The sequence below is a fragment of the Vicugna pacos genome, chromosome 10, assembly GCF_048564905.1.
Source record: "Vicugna pacos chromosome 10, VicPac4, whole genome shotgun sequence".
NCBI classification, from domain to species: Eukaryota; Metazoa; Chordata; class Mammalia; order Artiodactyla; family Camelidae; genus Vicugna; species Vicugna pacos.
This window is the reverse complement of record NC_132996.1, coordinates 66,958,702-66,979,627: the sequence shown is the minus strand read 5'-3', so window position 1 is coordinate 66,979,627 and position 20,926 is coordinate 66,958,702. Positions and strand designations below refer to the sequence as shown.

The 20,926-nt window shown below is 53.6% G+C and overlaps 1 protein-coding gene across 1 annotated transcript; it reads left to right on the top strand.

Annotated features, from left to right (window-relative positions):
• The first annotated feature begins 2,586 nt into the window (after window positions 1–2,586).
• Window positions 2,587–20,516, top strand: SLC22A8 (solute carrier family 22 member 8). The gene is made up of 11 exons (XM_006214827.4): window positions 2,587–2,706; window positions 3,430–3,789; window positions 13,931–14,034; window positions 14,571–14,725; window positions 15,254–15,422; window positions 17,510–17,633; window positions 17,845–17,960; window positions 18,903–19,117; window positions 19,814–19,922; window positions 20,060–20,263; window positions 20,342–20,516. The coding sequence occupies exons 2-11, from the start codon at window positions 3,454–3,456 to the stop codon at window positions 20,439–20,441; spliced, it is 1,632 nt and encodes a 543-aa protein (XP_006214889.2). The 5' UTR covers window positions 2,587–2,706; window positions 3,430–3,453; the 3' UTR covers window positions 20,442–20,516.
• Window positions 20,517–20,926: the final 410 nt, after the last annotated feature.

Genomic DNA, 20,926 nt, shown 5'->3' with positions numbered 1-20,926 from the left:
AGACTTACAGACATAGAAAACAAACTTATGGTAACTAGCAGGGAAAGGGTTTGGAAAGGATAAATTGGGAGTTCGAGATTTGCAGATACTAACTACTAAATATAAAATAGATAAACATCAAGTTTATACTGTACAGCACAGGGAACTATATTCAATACCTTGTAGTAACTTATAATGAAAAAGAATATAAAAAGAAATATATGTATGTATATGTATGACTGAAATAGTATGCTGTACACCACAAATGGACACAACATTGTAAAAGTCAATTTAAAAAATAAATAAAATAAAAATAAAAAATAAAAAATGCATTTATTGTGTAAGATTTCCCAAATGCACCATTTCTTTAAAAAAAATTGACATATTAAATTTAGGATCACAGCATGTACGAAGTGGTGGATCCTCTAATGTAATGGAAGTGACAGGCAGGGATAGCCTGGGGCAGAAGATGCCAAGGGAAGGATAGGGGCGGGGGTGTTGAGGGTGTGGAGGGGGCCAATTTTGCTCCACCCTCTTCACCACTGTAGCCAGACCACCTTCTTTAGGATCCACTTTATACGTTGATATTATGAACCCAATATCTTGTTTGAATAAAAGCTTTCTGGTGTGTGTGTGTGTGTGTTTTAAGCCACTTCACTAATGAAGAGAAACAAGAGGCCCAGAGGGAGGCGATTTGCCCAAAGTCATACAGCAAGTGCATCAACACAGTCCCCAAGGGCCTGTCTAACAGGACTCCTCAGTCCAGATAGTAGGAATCCAGGCCCGTCCACTGGGGGCTGGGGCACGGCCCCTGACTGCGCTGTTCTCTGGCTCACCTCCAGCAGCCTCAGCGGGAAGTCACCCGGCTCCTTTAAACAACATTCCACTAGGACAATAACCCAGGCCCAATTAGGAACAGGAAAATCTCACAGAGGGTGAATGCCCACAACTGGGGGGCTCAGGGCGGAGGCCCAGCTCTCTGCAAGCTTCACAGTCAAAAACCTTCCTAAAACAACCCCTTGGCGGCCTTGGAACGTAATTTAATCTTCCTTTGATGATTCCGGATCTTGCCTTGCCTCCGGCCACTCTGAGAACATCAATTACTGATGGGCCCAGGTGGGGAGCGGAGAGGAAGGGCTGGACCCGGGTTACCAGCTGACCCTGCCCTTGGGGAGGCCGGTGGAGGTGGAAGGGCTGGAGGAGGCTTCAGGGGGAGGAGCCCAGCCTGAGCCCAGGGAGCTGGATGCTGCCTGGGTGGAGAAGGGGCCAAGGAAGAGAAGGGGAAGCCCCCTCCCCAGCCAAGAAGGGTAGCCCTAGGTGGGCTCGTCCTCAGCCCCTGGAGCAGGTGGGAGGGGCAGCTTCCAGGGTCCCTGGCGGTAGAACTAGAGAGCGAAAGCCAGGCCAAAGTGATGTTGAAGGCCAGGCTAGGTGACCTACTAAGGGAGTGGCCGCATAGCACAATGAGTGCCCCATAGACTTGGCAGAAATGTCAGCTCCAAGAGACAGAAGTGAGCTTAGAGCCACATACCCCCTGCCCTGCCACTTCCTGGCTGGGAAACTGGGAGCAAGTTACTTAGCCTCTCTGTGCCTCAATTTTCTGTGATGATGCTAGAATAGTAGTAACAGGGCTACTGAAAGGGTTAAATTAGTCTCACATTGGCTGCTAGAAAATTGGGGCTTAGACCACAGTCTCTGATGAGAAAAGGGCCGGAAGAACATACAGCACATCACTCGCAGGGCTTTCAGGTGAGACTAGATGTTTTGTTTGGCTTGAGGAAGTGTTTTTATTTTCGTCTTTTTTTTTTTTTCAATTGGAGGTACTCGGGACTGATCCCAGGACCTCATGCATGCTAAGCATGTGCTCTGCCACTGAGCTATATCCACCCCTGTTTGGCTTGTTTGTATTTCCTGAATTTTAGGCAAGAAACATACTATTATATAATTAAAATAATATTCAGACAGAAAAACAGAACCCTTGGGACCGCGATTTGTCTTTAAAGGGAAGCAACTGATCTGAAGGGATCCCAACCCCTGAGTGCAGGTGTGGAAGAGGAGGTGTTCCCCTGGGTCTGAAACTCAGACAGGGGAGACCTGGCTATCCCAGGGGCCCTGAGGTGACAGCCCTGAGCCCTCAGGGACAGACATAGGTGACATTTTCTGCCTGGATGTGCCTACCATTTCCTGGGAGGCAAATCTCCAGGCCCCTTCCCAGGAGGCACCAGGCAGGGGAAGCTGGTGCCCTGGGGAGTATTGTCTGCTTATAGGCAGTACCACCCTCTATTCCACTGGGGGCTATTCTCAGCTCCAAGTCTCCAGACCATCCCTCAGAGAGGACCCTGGGCCCTCAGGGCTCAAACCAGAGCCTCCCAATCCTGCCCCAGCCAGACTCCTCCTGCCTGAAGCACCAAGCCCTCTGTCCCGCTCGCAGCCCCGCCAGGCGCAGCCCTGCCACCGCCCCAGCCTTTGCTGAGGCAGCCCTTTGAGGAAAGCTGGGCTTAGTGGGTCCACAGCTCTCTCCCTGCCGGTATCATTAATCCCCAAAAGAAAGTCAAACATTAGCCCGGAAAACGGCTTATGCCTTATATAAGCCCCCCTGGGGAAGGTACAAACACAGCTTGGAGGAGCTGAGCTGCCAAACTACAGCAGCTGCCGGACGCGGGGACAGAGCAAGGGCTTCAGCCACACCGACCACCAGCCCCACCGGAGGGAGCCAGGCCCAGCTACCAGGTGAGGAGGGATGGAGGCCCCCCAAGCTCCAGCCGCCAGGGACCCCTGGGAGGCCCCCAAGGCCAGGCGCTGCTTCCTCACTGCAACTGGCCAAGTCCCTTATGCCCTCTGGGACCTGCCTGGACCCCTTCCACTGCCCCAGTATGATGTGCCCAGCCCCAGGGGACAGCCAAAAGCCAGGAGGTGCTGGGCTTGGGGAGACCTTCCCAGCACACAGCCTGGGCTCTGCTAACCCTGTGTGCGACCGGGGACCTCTCCCACCTACTCCTGACATCCATCCTGTGTGGTCAAAGTCCAAGAAGAGGCCCCTCGGTCCCAGCCGGGTGGCCTGCACTGCCCCCACGCCTGCAGCATGCGTGATCAATCTAGCTTAACACATGCCTACTCACGCCCTCAAGTCCCCACACACACAGCCACACGCCTGAGCTCACCCAGCTGTGCCCCCACACCCCATCTAAACGTGCACATCCCTGTAGACACCCCTGTGAACACACGCCTGGACACACCACGCCTGGGACCCCGCATCTGGACACGCGGTTGTGTACATCCTCATCCACACATAAATCTGGGGGCACACAAGCTAAGCCCCACATCCTTACACATTGATACATACACGCGCACTCACACATACACCTGGGCACACCCTTCCACATGTGTTTCCACACCCATCCACCTGCCCTCCATCACCACCTACCTCTCCCTGGCCTGGCGCCCCGTCCACAGCTCCGGTTCATCTTGCCCGGCACCATGACCTTCGCCGAGCTCGTGGACCGTGTGTCCAGCAAGGGACCCTTCCAGTTCCTGCACACAGTCCTGCTTGGCCTCCCAATCCTCGGCATGGCCAGCCACAACCTACTGCAGATCTTCACAGCAGCCACCCCCATCCACCACTGCCGCCCGCCACCCAACGCCTCCGCGGGGCCCTGGGTGCTCCCCATCGGCCGGAGTGGGAAGCCTGAGACGTGCCTTCGTTTCGTGTATCCACCCAACACCAGCCTGCACAATGACACCCAGGGGGCCACTGAGCCCTGCCTGGACGGCTGGACCTACGACACCAGCAGCAGGGACTCCATTGTGATTGAGGTATGCCCAGAGCCACCCCCTCCCTCTGCTTACAGCAAGCACCCCACACCCTGCAGCACTGATGGACAGGAGAGCAGGCTAGGGCCAGGACAGGGCGCTGGGCAGGCAGAGAGGAGGGACCTGGGTGCAGATGCTCACAGACCAAAAGGCTCTGTTTCTTCACATTCAGAGCACAAGCTTTCTTCAACAAACATCCCATTCTATGTCAGGTACAGTGCCAAGCCCTGAGGATACAAAAATGCACGGTCCCTGTTCCTACGGGGTCCACAGCCTAGCAGGGGTAGCATCAATTAATGGAATGTCAAATTATAACTTCAAAGTACTTAGGGCTGTGACCTCAGACCATGGCCTACCCCTGGGCTGGGGGCAGGCGGGGAGGAGCAGGAGGGAGGTGTCGGAGGAAGTTCTTCTAAAGAAGTGACCTGGGCTGAGATGAGTCCCAGTAAGAGTTAGCCAGGCAATGGGGGAAGGAGGAAAATTCCATCTCGTGCAAAATCTTCAAGGTGGGAGGGCGTGTGGAGGAGGCAATGGACAGAGGGGAGGGTTGGAAGATGCCTGAGCAGACCCAGAAAGCTTCTCATCCACTCCCACCGGCACTCACAGGTTCACCTGCCATTCATTCACACCCTCATTTATTTACTGATTCTTTACCTGCCATCGCTGGGGGTTACAGAGTTAAATCAGGCTCTCAAACGAGCTGGAGACCAGGGTCAGATGAAGAGGAGGAAATGGGAACTTGCGTTTGTTGAGAATTCATAAACGGCCAGGCGCATTTTAGTGTTGGGCAGACGTTGTCTCATGCAATTTGATTCTCACAGTGATGTTCTGTTGAAGGTGATTTTATCTTCTTTTACAAATTAAAAAAAAAAAAAACTAAGACTCAGAGAAGGGAAGCGAAGGTTCAGCGCCACACAGCTGGTCAGTTTTGGAGCCAGAATTTAAAGCGAAAGCCCAAAAAAGGCCCGGGAGGGAGGCATTTATGGCAGAACAAAAGAGGGATGAACCACAGGGTTCTAGGGAGGCTTCCTGGAGGAAGTGGCATCTGAGCAGTGAGCAGAGCCCAGTGTTTTCCTTCTCCCACAGGGGACCATGGGCCCCTCAGCGGCAGGATCTTGCTTTTATCTCATCAGAAGAGATGCATTTCAAAGTCCTTACCTGGTACCAGGCCTGCAGTCCTGGAACCCCGGGAGATGGCATCTCAGTGAGGGGAGTATCGTTAGAATCTTCAGTTCGCAGATGAGGAAACTGAGGCGCAGTCTGGTTCAACAGCTTTCAGGATTTTATATGATTACGACCTGACAGAGGAAAGAGTTGAATCCAGGACTATCTATGTTCAGAGTCTATGATTGTTATTCATTTGTTTAATGAGTATTTGTTTATATATAAGGCACTTATTACATGCCGGACACTGTTTTAAGTGCTTTATCAATATTAACACTTTTAACCTTCCCAACAGCATTCTAGGGTAGTTTGCATGCTAAGCCCATCATTGCGATGGGGAAACTGAAGCCCATAGAGGTTAAGGAGCTTGTTCAAGGTCGCACCACTGGTAAGAGGCAGATTCAGGATCTGAACACAGGCACCTGGCCCCAGAGCCATGCTCCTAACCATCACATCTGCTGCCTCTCATAGCCCCAGATACTTCCCCCCTGTCCTATGTACTTTTTCTCCCCAGCACCAAACACAGTGCGTGATACGCATCCAGCATCCAACAAACATTTATCGACTGCTACACGCACAATATCGAGGACACGGAGTCAAAGAACTCAAGAGCCCTGGCTGCCCTCGAGGAGCTCACCTCTCGTGAGGAGGCAGACCCACCCACCAAGGATTATTAGCAGGGTGGTGGGGTGTGCGAGCTCCCCGAGGCAGGGATTTTCAGCTGCTTTGCTGTATCCCCAGCAGCTGGAATAGTGCCTGGCACAGAGGAGGCACTCTGTGAAATAAATATTTGTGTAACGAATGGATATGAGCTTTATCAACTCAGGGTGCTCTGGGAGTCCGGAGGAGGGGCATCTAATTAGCCTGGACAGGGAACCCAGGAGGGCTTGCTGGAGTCAGCAAAGTCTGAGCTGAGTGTAAAGGAGGAGTGAGAGTTAGGGGGCAGGCTGCAGGGGGCAAGTGCACCCCAGGCAGAAGGACCAGTGTGCATGGCATCAAATGCAGAGTCACAGAAGCATGAAGAGAGCAAAACAGGACCACAAGAGACAGAGGAAGGCTGAAGGAGGCGGGCAGTGGGGTGCAGAGGCCATCGGGCATGGGCTGGAGAGGACAGGGGTAGGGCCTGGCTTGGATGCTGAGGTGAAGGTGTGGCCTCTGTCCCCAGGGTGACAGGGAGCCATTGATCGGTGTTGAGCAGGAGCGGGCATGCTCAGCCCACCTTCTCAGGATAGTCACTCTGACTACAGGGTGGAGAGTAGCTTGTGGGGAGTTTTAGTCCAGCGGTGGAGAGACCAGTTAGCATGTTGCCACAGGGATCCAGGACAAAGATGACAGATGGCAAAGGCAGTTGGAATAGATATCAGAGATGTTAAGGAGTTAGAATCTCTGGGCCTGGGGAACCGAATGGATGTGAGGATGAGGGACAGGAGGAGGAGGGAGAAGTCAAAGATGCTCCAATACCTGTAAATAAGTTTCTAGATGTACAGGTGGCTTGGCTGTACATCTTGTCCCCGGGAAGACAGAGAGAAGGGATAAAGCCACCATCCATGTTCTACAAAGCACATAAGCTCGCCAAAGAAACAAAACTCCTACAGGAAGTAATTAAATAATAACCATCACTACCACTTACTGCATGCATGCTTATCCCACCCCAGATGGTCCTAAGCACTTTGCTCATGTTAACTCATTTAATCCTCATAATAACTCTCTGAGGTTAGTACCTTTATTTATGCCATTTTCGCAGATGAGGAAACCCAGTAACAGGTTCCTGGTCGAAGGCAGCACATTTCGTGAAGCATGGAGTTGAGAGTCAAAGCAGGTCTCAGGGCTCCAGAACCACCCCTCCCTACCACCCCGACTCCCCCAGCCCCGGCTCATTGAGACTGCGCACCCTGCCCCGCTGTGGCCCTGCTCGGTGCAGTGTGTAGGAAGCGCTCAGTTAATGCTGAATGAAGTCTGTGCCCCCTCGGAGCCCGCAGGAGGGACTCAAACAGTGCTGACTGCAGGCAAGTGGCTGCCCCTCCAGGGTGCACATCCGGCTCCAGGGAGCCTGGCCAAGAGCAGAGCTTGCACGTCTTGTACCCGGTCAAGCGTCAGTTTACATCCATGCCAACTGGGTTCCCAGTCACCCTTCCGGCAGTTGGGGCCATGTGAATCTGCATCCCACCAAAATGCAGGATTTCACCGGGCCTCAGGGTCTGCACCCTTCTCCGGGTCGGGTCCTGGGCAGGCTCTGGCTCCCCTGAGGACTCTCAGCCAAGAGAGCCCATTATTGGGATCCCCAATCAGTCAGGGAAGTGTCGGTGGCCAGACCCAGCCAGATGCTAGTACCAGCCCAGCAACGTCAAACTCTTCTGATTTTTCCACTTATGGTTCAAAACTTGACAAATACGTGCTCCACCTGCTGGAGGTGGGGTGTGGTTGCAGCCCACCACCTGTTAAAGGTAGAGCAGTGGCTGGGCCTGACCCAGGGGTGGGCCTCTGGGGTGGAGGCAGGGCACTGGACGTGCCAGCCCTGGGGGGCAGGATGGTGATGGGGAAGGCAGCATCTGGCAACCAGCTTGAGCCAGGTGACCCTGGTTGGTAGTGGCAAGAGGCCATCACCGAGGTGGACAGTGCCAGCTCATGAGCCAGCACCAAGCAGCAGAGTTCACATTCTGACTCTGCCATTTTGGGGGGATGTTACAGCCCCAGAAGTCTTGGTTTCCTCATCCGTAAAATGGAGTAAGAACAAATGTGAACATTAAAAGAGATACTGCAGGGGGTAGGGGGTAATAGCTCAATGGTAGAGCGTGTGCTTAGCATGCATGAGGTCCTGGGTTCAATCCCCAGGACCTCCATATAAAAAAAGAGAGAGAGAGAGAGGTGGAAGAGGTAATCCCAGGACAGCATTAGCACAGGGCCCGGCGCCTGCAGGGCACATTCAGCTAACGTCTGCGGCCACTGCTGTTGTCACGGTCATTGTTAAAGAGGTGTCCTGAGAACCAGGGGGTTAGTTCCCCTAGAAGAGTAGGGGGACCCCCAGTAAGAGGTGAATCAGCCGTCATAGCTCTTCCCGGCTCACCCAGGCCACATAGCTTTGCCTCACTCCACGCCCCCACCCAGCCCTCCTCTGGAGGAAACAGCACAGGCCTGAACGCAGGGCCTAGCTCTACTCCCCCAGTCGGCAGCCTCAGTCCCCTCACCTGTGAAATGGGATAACAAAGAACTTCCCCATGGAGGAGGCGAGGGTGGGAGGACCATGCTGGGTCCAGCCCGGAGCGCAGGGAGTTCCTCTCCCCCTTCTGATCCCATAAGCTTTCCTGGCAGAGGTGACCCTACATTCCTTTCTCTGGGTTCAGCAAAGACAGGGTTGGAATTTTTCAGAAGGAGCTTTACTAGAACATTAAAAGGAAACAAAGGGCTTTCTTTTAAGTCTGGAAAGTGTAGAGGGGCGTGGATTGCAAGCTCTGGGTTCCCTGGAGAGGAGCCAGAGCCCACAGCTCCCATGCCACAGAACCTCAGGCCTGCCGGTGCCCAGCTCAGTCTCAGGGGCTCCTGAAACCCACCCCTACAGCCCTCGAAGGCCTGGGCCTGTCCTTGGATGAGCAGGCCCCCTCCCTCTAAGGGCCTCGAGCCTTCCTGTCCTGTGTCCAGGGCCACAGAAAACTTGTCCCGCCGCACAGGTCCCTGGAGGCCCCAAGTCAGCTGCGGGAGAAGCAGAGAGCCTGCCCCAGTGGTCCTCCCAGAGGCAGGTCTCCGTGCTGGGAGGTTCCCCTGCTGAGCATCTGGTCTTCCTCCACCCCCACCCGCAAATCCCCAGGCTGCCCATCTCCCAAACCACCTGTCCATCTCTTGTCTCCTGCTTCACCCCCATTTGCTCACCTCAACCCTGCCCTGGGCACCACTCCTGTCATCTCCTCTTTCCTAGCCTGTAATCTGACTCCTGGGTAAAGATTAGAGGGCCCCACCCCAGCCACGTTTCTGGGCCAGCCTGACCCCCCATGGCAGCCCTCACCTAGAAAGCAGGGATTCTGCATGGGAGGAGCCCCAAGTCGTGCTGTGGGCTCTCCAGGATCAGGGACTCTCTGACTGTGCACGTACTATGTGCAGGGCCCTGGGTTGGTACTTTGCATTCCTTCTTTCATGACCCTGAGAATCTTCTTTTATGACCACAGCAGATGTCATCCCAGAGGAATACACTGGGCTTGGATCCAGAAGGTGGCTCTCTCAGCCATGATGGTCATGTCAAGCTTTTATAGGAAGAGGGACAGAGCAGGAGGCTTGTGAAGGGGGAGTCCTGATTCCAGAATCCATCGCCTTTCTACTGCATCATTTGTCCCTACAAGTGCAGGCCTTACAATGACATGTGACAATAATAGTAAACAGCTATCACATACTGTCAACTGTTTGCCAGGTATAGTGCTGGGTTCTCCTCATTCCTTATGCTATTTACAATCCTGAGAAGCAGGCCTTAGTATTACCCCCATTCTACAGTCAAGGAGACAGCCACAGAGAGGTTAAGTAACTGGCCCAGGAACACACAGCTGCTAGGTGGCAGAACTCATGCCCTTTTGGGTCTCCCCGGCTCATCCTCTCTGGCCCTCATACCAGGTTTCATCGGGGACCCGAGAGCACACGGGGGCCAAAGCAATTCTCCCCAAGGCCTGAACTAGATCTAAAAAACCCCAAATCTAGGGAACGTTTCTTCCCTTGTTCTTGCTCGGGGCGGGGGGAGGGGGGGAGTACGGTCCATGTGTGGGGTCCCCTGGCAGAGTCAGCCCATATATACACACCTAGCAGGGTCCCCATCCTGCCAAATGTGATTTTCATCACGAATGGTTTGCCCTGACCTTTTATGACACGCCTTCTGCTTCGCCCTCCTAGGGGCCTCCTGGCCTGTGATTTTGCTGCTGCTCCAGCTCCTGAGCCTGTCCCTCACCCTTTGGGTCTGACATCAGACCAGCTCACGTGGCTCTGGCCCCGGCTGCCTCCTCAGCCCCAACTCCGGCCCATCCGGTGCTGCATGTCTCACAGTGCCGCATGGCCACGGCTCCCGCGCACTGAGCCTTCCCTCCGGCAGCTCAGCGCTCAGAGCAAAGCACACATCAGGGAGCCGTGGTCAAGAGCGCTAGCTGGGGGTCCAGCCAATCTGAGCTTGAGTCTCTGCCTTGAAATGAACCAAGCTGTACTCGTGGGCTAGTTATTTACCCTCTAAGCCTCAGGTTCTCTGTAAAATGGAGACAATAGCACCTATGAAGGCATCATCTGCAAACCTCCCTCCTGAGCACAGTCGGCCCCCTGTTTCTCCCCCACCACCTTCCTGATACATTATCACTCAGGAAGACATGGCAGCAGGCTTCCTGTTCTTCCCTTCCTGACCCCAGCTCCTTAGGAGTAACCATTCCAGGAAAGGACAAAGAGGGCCAAGAACATTGGATAGGATATTGGGAGCAGCCGAAAGTTGACAGACCAGAGGTCAGCCCAGGCCATGCCGAGGACTAGGCAGAAGCTGAGTGACTGGCTCCCTCCAACCAACAAGTTACATTTTTCTCTCTGGGCCTTATCAGTAAAATATGTAAACCCATCATTATTCATTGGACAAACATTAACATTCACTATGCACCAACTACTCTGCTAGCTGCTAGGGATAAAGAGTTAAATGAGAGGTCTCCGCCCTCAGTGAGGTTACGGAATACAGGAGAGACGAAGTAAACAGGCAGGTAGAATGCTATGTAACTGGTGTCCTCTTGGAGGTGAGAACAGGATGCTGAGGGTGAAAGAAATGAGGAACTACACTGGGGTGTCTGGATGTGCGTCTCCTTCCACAAACATTTACCAACTGCCTGCTTGTGCCAGGCAGCCAGAAAAGATGCCCCTGGACCAGCCTGAACCCCGTGGCCCCTGGAATTCAGGAGAGATGATCTTGACATGTGTTTCAAAGGGCCAGCAACATTGCTAAAATAAAGAGAAGATAATCAAGTACAAAAGCAAAGAGGAGCATAGTAGCCTGAAGCTTTCGCAGAATCACTGGTGTAACCCGGTTAAAACCACGGAGCCCACGTGGCCAGGCCCATGCACGGGGCCAAAGTCAAAGGAACCATAAGTCCACTCTCAACACCTTGAAGAATGGAGGCTTCAGCTACAGGGTTTTTGGGGTTTTTCCAATTGAAGTGTAGTTGATTTATGATGTTAGTTTCAGGTGTGCAGCACAGTGATTCAGTTATACCTATGCGTACATATGTATATTTTTTTCAGATTCTTTTCCATTCTAGCTTATCACAAGAAATTGAATACAGTTCCCTGTGCTATATAGTAGGTCCTTGTTGTATATCTATTTTATATATAGTAATTTATATTTGCTAATCCCAAACTCCTAATTTATCCACACCCCCAGCCAACCTTCATAGGGTTTTTTAAATCAGAGCCTTCTCTGGGATTTTGTACAACTAACTACACAGAAAGCATGCCAGAAATCCTTCAAAATATCTTTCCCTCCCTCCAAAATTCCAGGATGCCTTTAAAAAATCTCTCCAGTTCTCTCTATATCTGGTCCCTTGTTTGCCATGCTCCTCTGTTCCCAATCCCCTTCCTACGTCATTCAGAGACCCAGACAAACAGCAGCTCTGCTGTCTTCAACACGTGGTTTTCAGGGTCTCTCTAGTTGTCACCATTCCCACCACCATGAAGGGAGAAAACACACAAGTCCAGGCCAGGGATTCCCTCTTAATTAAACAAAGTGGAAGGAGCATCCATTTCTTTCACTCACAAGCCAGTGTCAAGAACATGTCCCCATCCAGCTCCAGGATCCCCCGTCGTTGAACACGGCATGCCACAAAGTACCAGAAGTCTCTCTAGACACCCACTGGGGTACTCCTTTCATGCCCCTTCTCTTCCTCCTTTACTCTTTTCCCTCCCCCATCCTCACACACATACCACGCAGGCTTCCTTTCCAACCAGAAGAGCCCACTGGGTTTGCTGGCCATGCCGCTCTGAGACAGCTGGGGGACCTGGAGTCTTCCCCGTCCCCCAGCCCCCCTTCACTTCCCTCGAGGAGAGTGGGAAGAGCTCCCTGGCATGTGTGGTTGTTTCCCCACACTGTTTTCCTTCCCAAACATTCTCATGAGGCATTTCCAGTGAATAGATTCTTCACTTCATTACACAAGTAATTCAGGATAGCTGGACCAAGGGTGCGTGTCAGGGATTAGCAGGAGATTAGGCCAGACAGGTAGGCAGGGGCCAGAGCATGAGGACTTTATAAATCTGTGTTAACAAAGCTTCCTCTTTACGCAGAGGGCAAGAGGAAACCAGTGAAGTGCCTTAGGGGAGGCAGGAACCTGATTTGAGAGGTGTTTTAGAAAGCCATCCAGGTTATCATGGAAAGGATGGACAGGAGGGACTGAGGCAAAGACCTGTCGGAAGATTGTTGCAATAATCCTCTCCGGGCTCAGTTTCCTCAGCTGTAAAATGAGGAAGATAGTAGCTCTATACCATCAGGTGGTGCTGAGGATTAAAAGAGTTAAGGCATGGAGAGTGCTTACTTAGAACCGTGCCTGGTGCGTAGTAAGCCCTCAATACACATTGGCTGTTATTCTTAACCCAAGCAAAAGATGATGAGGCCGGTGCTAAGTAAGCAGTAGTGAAAATAGTAGAATCCATATTCAAGAAATGTTTTAAAAATTAGAAACTGGGAAGCAAGTGATAGTAACATGGAAGAGGAAGGAGTCAAAAAAGGACTACCAGTCACTGAGATTGAGATCTTACAGGGAGGGAGGTGACAAGTCTCGTTAGCTCTGAGATGCTCGCAGAACATCGCCCATGAGGAGATTTCAATTAGGCAGCTGAATCCACTGGTCTCGAAGCAGGAAGAGGTTGGGCTAAAGACTGGGATTTGGAGTCTTCACAGTAAACTAGTCACTGAAGTCATGGGAGCAGATGGCATTTCCTGGGGAAAGTGAACAAAAAGAGAGGAAGGTCCAAGAAGAGCCCTGGGGAACCTGGAAGGGTGAGAGAGAAAGGAACCTATGGAGGAAAAGGAGGAAGACTAGGTGTTGAGGGCGGCCAAATGTAAGTCAGGCCAGGAAGCAGAAGGTTCCATTGGCTCTGGTGAGAAACGTCACCGGGGGCTTCGGCAAGCAGTTTCAGAGGAGTGGTGGAGGCAGAACTGGGAAATGAAGGCAACATGAGGACAGGGTGACAGCAAGTGTGGTTCCTTGTTCAAGAGATTTGGCTTCGAAGGGAAGGGAGAAATAGAGGGAACGTGGAAGGAAAGGAGGCTCTAAGATGGAGAGATTTTTTTTAATTGAAGTATAGTTGATTTACAGTATTGTGTTAGTTTCAGGTGTACAGCAAAGTGATTCAGTTTATATACATATATATATATATATACACACACACACATATATGTTTTTTTTCAGGTTCTTTTCCATTATAGGTTATTACAAGATATTGACTATAGTTCCCTGTGCTCTACAGTAGGTCCTTGTTGTTAAGGTGGAGAGATTTAAGGACATGCAAATGCAGATGGAGAAAGAGTCAGGAGAGAGTAAGAGACAGAGGCTGAGGGTAGGGGATGGAGAGAGGTGGCAACAGTAGAGAAATGTCCCTTGGAGTAGAGAGGTTGCAGGCAGAGGGACTAGTCTTGGATGGGTGAGGTGAGGAGCAGACAAGCAGAGAATCACCGGGTGCAGACGAGCCTGGTGGGGCAGAGTGGAGGAGCTTGAGGACAGACCTGGATGTGACAGCTGAGCAGACTTTGTAAGCTATATGGCAGGCCACATGTGCTTAAGGGGTATTGTCATTACACAGCGACGGGTCAGGGACCCAAGGAGCCCCGGGTCAGGCTGGAGGGGAAACAGCACTTGAGGGTAGCAGGCCGGGCTTAGGGAAGTCAGGTGAAGGTGCAGGGAGAGTGAGCCGCACATGGGGGGACACGGGCTGAGCACAGCTGAGAGGGCTGGTCTGGACTGAGCCAGGCTGGCGCTACCTTTCTCCCATGCAGTGGGACTTGGTGTGCAGTTCCAACAAACTGAAGGAGATGGCCCAGTCTATCTTCATGGCGGGCATACTGGTTGGGGGGCCCTTGCTGGGAGACCTGTCTGACAGGTGAGATGCTGGGGCCTTGCAAGGGGAGGTATAACCCATGGAGACCCTCGCCCCTCTCTGTTCCACCCAGGCACCCCTGAAGAGGCAAAGAGCTGGGGGAGGTGGGAGAGGGGTCTTTGCTGTGTAGCCAGCCCTTTGGGGGCCATAGCCTTCTCTCTGCCTCCCAAACCCCTCCACCTTGAGTCTTCCAGCCTCCCCAGGCCTGGGGGTCATGCCTCAAGGTTTTTGGACACCAGAGTGGTGGCGTGGCAGTGGAAGTGGGTGGATGCCCAGCTTGGAGATGAGTGGTCCTTTGACCCCTGTTCAGACGGCTAAGCTGGGGGTGGAGGAAATCACTCATTAACTCAAACCTGTAACTGCAAACTTGTCAAAAATAATACAGCAATTTCCAGTAAGGCTCTATCTGGGGAGGGAGTTACACGCCCTGCCTGCCTTTGGGAGGTGGGAAGTCCAGCCCTTTGCCCTGAGGCCTGCATAGTCACTCTCCTTGGCTGGCTCACAGTGGCTAACCGACCCTCTTCTTCTTGGAGCTGCAGGTTTGGCCGCAAGCCCATCCTGATCTGCAGCTACCTGCTGTTGGCGGCCAGCGGCTCAGGCGCAGCCTTCAGCCCCACCCTCCCTGTCTACATGGTCTTCCGCTTCCTGTGTGGCTGCGGCATCTCAGGCATTAGTCTGAGCACCGTGATCTTGAGTGAGCCACGGGGGAGGCGGCAGGGAACGGGAGCTGGGGGAGCACCAACCTGAAGCCAAGAGTGGGGTCCGAGCCTGGCTCAGCCACCAGCGCTGGGTAACTTTGGTCAAGCAAGGTGCTGCTCCTCTCAGGACCTCAGAGGTCCCCCTCTGAACATAACATGAGGCAGTTCAATACGAGGACTTACCCTGGGCCTGGCACCTGCCAGGTACATGATCTCATTCAGTCCACACACACAGTTAGGTAATACTATTACCCTGATTCTACAGATGAGGGAATTGAGGCAAAACGAGGGGAGTCACCTACCACTGGGGAGGCAGTCAAGAGTGTGGGCTTGGGAGTCACATAGACCTGGGTTTAAGTCCTACCTTGTTGAGCCTCAGTCACAGTATCTGTACAATGGGGGCAATGCAGCCTTAGGATCAGGGTCAGATCAAGTAGCCAGTGAGGGGCAGGAGCTGATGCCCCTGCTAGGAGGTGCTCAGGGCTGAGCAGGGTCTTAACCTGGTCCTTGGGCTCTCCCTGCAGATGTCGAGTGGGTGTCCACCCGGATGCGGGCCATCAAGTCGACTGCGATTGGTTACTTCTACACCGTTGGCCAGTTCATTCTGCCCGGCCTGGCCTACGCCATCCCCCAGTGGCGCTGGCTCCAGTTAACTGTGTCTGTTCCCTTCTTCTCCTGCTTCCTGTTGTCCTGGTATGTGGCCCCCTCCTCTTCAGCCCCCTACATAGGCCCTCCATGGCTAAACGGGGAGCCCATGCCTGACCAGGCTGGCCGACTCTGTCTGTCCGGAGACTCCCCATCCCAGAGTCAGGAAGGGCATTCCAGGGAGGACATGCAGCTGGAGGGAGCGCTCAGGGGCTGTCCACAGTGGAAAACGGGGGTAAGTTGAGGTGGCTGGCATGGGGCCAGGCTGTGGCAAGTGGTGAGCCCAGAATGCCAGGGAGGCCTTGGCTTCGTGTGGAGGGACAGACCAAAATCCTGAAAGTCCTGACCAAACTGCCATTTGGGACATAATCACACAGGAGGGCAGATCCAAGTAAGTGGGGACAGGAGACAGAGGGAGGTGACTGTGGGCAGGAGGAGCCTGGGGGATGCATCTGAGAGGCACTTTGAAGGAATAAATCCTCAGAGCTTGGGGGCTTGAGTCTGAGATAGAAAGGAAAGGTAAGGTCAAACCTGAGAACCTGGGAGAATCAAGGGGCCTGGGGCAGAGACCCTGAGTAAGGACACACTGAAGACAGGAAACGAATCTGCGGGTGGTAGTTGGCAGTTGGCCAAAGAACAGGAAACAATGAACAAGCTCAGGAACAGACATGAAGTCTTGGAGGGACACTTTCTCAAGCACTTACTATGTACTTACTAAGTTCTGGGCATCAACCTATGTCATCCTGATGCTTATGGCATCTCTGTGTGAAGGGGGCATTAGGATTCCCATTTCACAGATAAGAAAACTGAGGATCAGAGAAGTGAAGCCATCCCCCAAGGTTACACAAAAAGATGCAGAACTGGAATGGGACCTCTGGAAAGGACAATAAGTTCCCAAGGGGAGTGGGCAATCTTGTGGTGAGAGAGATGGTTGGAGGGTCCAGGCTGGAGCTGGGGATGTCCACAGCCTCGGATGGGAGGCAAGAGTCAGGAAGCAAAATGAGGGCAGATGGTTAGCAGGCCCCTTCACTGCGTGACTTGGAACAAGCCTCGCCCCAACTGAGCCTCAAGATTTTTCTAGGAAAAATGGAGATACTAATGCCCGTCACCCAGAGTTACCTGTGCCTGGTCCACGGGGAGGCTCACTAGTTGGAAGTCACTGTTGTCATTATTCTCAGGGAGAAGAGGACGGGATCCAGGCCCCGCCTCTGGTGTTTGGGAGGAAGTCACTGATCATCTTGGTAGGCACAGGCTGAGAAGACTGTCAGGACAGAAACAACACCATAAGGCCAGGAGGGTGGGTAGCAATGGACCCAGGAGGCCACCACTGGACCAGTGATCTGAGACCAAGTGACCAATGTCCACTCCCCCTAGGGTCTTGCTAGAGCCAAGCCCTGGGTGCCCATAGGGGCCACAGCCAGAGTGGACCTCACCTTGGACTAGACTTTCCCAAGCATCCCTCCTTTCTCCCCACATGTCTGCCTCCTCCACTCCTCTTCACCCAGTGACCTTCAGGGGTGGCTCAGTGTGAACCAACCCCAAAAGTACAGCCCGGGCATGGGGGAGAGGGAGCTTGGTCACACACCGGCCAATCCCAAGACCCCATGCTGTGCTAGCACCCACCCTTCCCGAACAGATCTGGCCTTTTTCAGGGAGAATCAAAGGGTCCTCAGACTCATTCCCTGGGTCACAACCCTAAACTTGGCCCCCTTCCTAAGCTGCCCCAGGACTGCAGCCCTGCCCCCACTTCACCCAGGACCTGGAATGCACCCCAAAGGAGGTGGACGTGCAGGACCCTCCAGCTGTCCAGCCTCGAACATACCGTCCCTTCCCTAGGCCCGACCTGCCTTGGCCCAGGGCCCAGGGCTCCTGGCTAAGAACGACACCCAGGGACAACAAGCGACCCAGGTGGGGGCGGAAGAAAGGCTCTCCTGGAAAGAGACGAAGAGAACACTGGGTTTGTGCTGGCTGCAGGCTGCCCAGGTGCAAGGCGTGGCCAAGTCTAAATTCCATGAAATCCACAGTGAGGCAGCTCGAGTTTCCGGGCCTCCTACCCCTCGGCCTGCTATTGATCTTCTTCCAGACTCTCAAAGGAGAGGAGGGTGAGCCACTGTGACTTGATTCTGGTCCCCCAGGTGGCTGCCAGAGTCCATACGCTGGATGGTCCTGTCTGGAAAGTCCTCCAAGGCCCTGAAGACACTCCGGCAGGTCGCTGCCTTCAATGGCAAGAAGGAGGAGGGAGAAAAACTCAGCCTGGAGGTAGAGGCTGAGAGGGTCTATTGTCTCGGGCAGAACCTGGGCTCTGCTTCTGGGCTGCCCCTGCCTCCTCTGTTTCCCCCACTCACAAGCCAACCTCATATCTAATGCCCTAAGCAAGCTTCTCTGAAGTCGCAGGCCTGCACCGCCCTCTCTTCTTCTTCCTGCCCCCAAGCTGGTCAGTAATGGCCCTCTCCCTTTCTTCTGCCCCAAGGAGCTCAAACTCAACCTGCAGAAGGAGATTTCTTTGGCCAAGGTCAAGCACAGCTTAGCTGACCTGATCCGGACACCCATCCTGCGCCGTATGACCTTCTGTCTTTCCCTGGCCTGGTAATCCACCACCCCTCCCTGCCCACACCCTAGCACCCCCACCAAGGCAGGAATGACAAACAGGCCTCAGCCAGCTCATCTGAGGACAAGGCCTAGGGCATCTGCAAGAGGAGTCAAGGGATCCCCTCCTCTGGGCTGCCCCAGCCTAGCCCCAACCCCAGAAACCTCCCACATCCCTGCCCCACACCCAGGTCCAGCCATCAGGTCCTGCTTTCCTCTGGGGTCACACTCACCTCACCCACAGGGCAATGCTCCAAACCCCATCACCAGTTTACATCCCTGCCATGGCAGTTCCCTCAGGATGTGCCTCTCTGTCTCTGCCCCCACCACCACCCCTGGGTCCAGTTCTGCTCCTGGGACCCTGCAGAACAAGGCTGGCTCTCAAGGCTTCAAGACTTAACCACAGAAATCGTGTTTCTCCTGAGAAGCCTCTTCTGTCTGGCATCCTGCAGCTCCTTCATAGCCCCTTCTGAGGCCCTTCTCCATCCTGGCCATCCCCATATGAAAAGGATTCAGTTTGTTCAGGAACTCTTCAAAAGGGATCCTACATTTTGGAAGGCGGGAAGGGAGGCATCTGGCCCATATGCACAGCTGACTTTCACCTCCTCCCTTCTGGGTATTAAACCATGACCCAACCAAGAGAGATCATTTACTGCTCCCTTTGGTCTCCAAGAGTCTCTCCAGGATGGATATTCTCTGGAGCATCTTTGCAACCACACCATAGACCATGCCCCTGTCAGACATAACCAATCGATCCCAGCACTCTCACTGAGCCCAGACACAATCTTAGAGACCTCAAAACGGTACTCAAGCAGCCCCTACCAATCAGTGGCAATTGGGACAAGAAATGAAACTATTCATCATCCTGGTGACCCAATAAGCCGGATGAGGAGCGGCCCCAGCCTGGCTGCAGGTCTTACTCAGTTGTTCTCTGCCCTTCAGGTTTTGCACCGGTTTTGCCTACTACAGTTTGGCTATGGGTGTAGAGGAATTTGGAGTCAACCTCTACCTTCTCCAGCTCATCTTTGGTGGGGTTGACATCCCAGCCAAGTTCATCACTATCATCTCCGTAAGCTATCTGGGCCGGCACACCACAGAGGCCGCTGTTCTACTCCTGGCAGGAGGGTCCATCCTGGCTCTCATCTTTGTGCCCTCGGGTGAGAAGCTGGGGCTACCCTAGGACCCTCTGAAAGAGGCTGACCTGTGAGGCCAGTATGTCTGTGAGAATCACAGGCTGGGAAGTGGGGTCCCGGGGACCCCAGCTGTGCTGACTCTGCCTCTCACTCACTCTGTTACCTTGAGCAGATCCGTGTGCTCTCTGGGGCTCAGTTCTCTCATCCAGAAAATAACTCAGTTGGGTGAGATGGTGTTGAAGATCTTTTCCAGATCTGACTTAAACTGGGCAAAGCATGGTGGTGTCTGCACAGTGGGAGGAACTGGGCATGGCCTGGGTGACGTCACTGCAGAAGATGAGCTTGGATGGGGAAACATCAGAGCCCAGTGTTCAAGGAACACCGCACAACCTCCTCCTCCGCCACCTCGGAAGAGCCACTTCTACTTCACATAAATGCTTGTGTGTTGACACACTATTCTTCCAAAGAACTTGAGATGTTTTAGGACAAAAACAGATACAACAAAATATAAGAAGAGGGGATCAGAGCCAGGGAAAGACACACATGCAGCAGGACACAAGCCGGCAAAGCACTAGGAATAGCAGAGGGGCTATTACTCGGCTTTAAGTTTGATCTGAGCTTTCCAGCAGCCAAAACAGAAAGGGAGACAAGGTCTGCTGAGGAGTGAGAACACTCAGGTGCGCTTGAGCGCCAAGGTCCGCCGTATTTTCCTTCCTCCAGACTTGATGACCCTGAGGACAGTTTTGGCCGTATTTGGGAAGGGATGCCTGTCCAGCTCCTTCAGCTGCCTCTTCCTCTACACAAGCGAGCTCTACCCCACGGTCATCCGGTAGGTGTGGGACCTGGGGTCCAACCAGCCAAAGGATACAAGGCAGGTGGGATTGTGGCATCCTTCCACCCCTGCCCACAAGTCCCAGAGCTGTTCTTTGGGACTGGCTTGCCAACCCCTTCTTTGAACTCTCCCAGGCAAACAGGTATGGGCATAAGTAACCTGTGGGCCCGCGTGGGAAGCATGATGGCCCCGCTGGTGAAAATTACAGGGGAGTTGCAGCCCTTCATCCCCAATGTCATCTTTGGGACCATCACCCTCCTAGGAGGCAGCGCAGCCCTCTTCCTGCCTGAGACGCTCAATCGGCCCTTGCCAGAGACTATTGAAGATGTAGAAACCTGGTCAGTCCCCTGCCTCCAGCCCCACCAACGCTCCTCCATGAGGAAGCCCCGGGCTTTTCCTGAGCAATCTTTCCCTAGGTCCCTGCGGGCAAAGAAGCCAAAGCAGGAGCCAGAAGCAGAAAAGGCATCCCAGAAGATCCCTCTGCAGCCTAGTGAGCCGGGCCTGGGCCGCAGCTGAGGGCAACAGACTGTCCTTCCCCTGCCCTTCAGAGACTAACCCTTGCCTGTCTCTGGGCTCCGAGGGCACCTTGGGGATGGCCCTGGATGGATCCATGTTCCTAGGACACAGTCTTTGGAGAACTTGGTGAAGTTCACCAACAGAGGCCCCCAACCCAGCCCTGGCCAGCTCAAAGTTTGGGCCACAGGCTTTTGCACAACCCACCTTGCCTGCATCCTCCCTGCAGCCCAGGCTGACATTCTTCTGTCCAGCCCTTCCCCACTGGCCACTTCCCCCATTGTTCCCACCCTCTTCCCTCTCTTGCTCCTCATTTTTCAATGGGAGATTTCAATAAACAGCAATGGAGAACTCGAGCCATGCTGATCAGGAATGGGCATGGGAAAGGGAGCAGGCCACCACATGGATGTGTGAACAGGCACATCTGTGCATCCGTGCTTGTGTGCACATGCAGGTATGCACACACAGGTACTTGCAAGCTGGGCTGA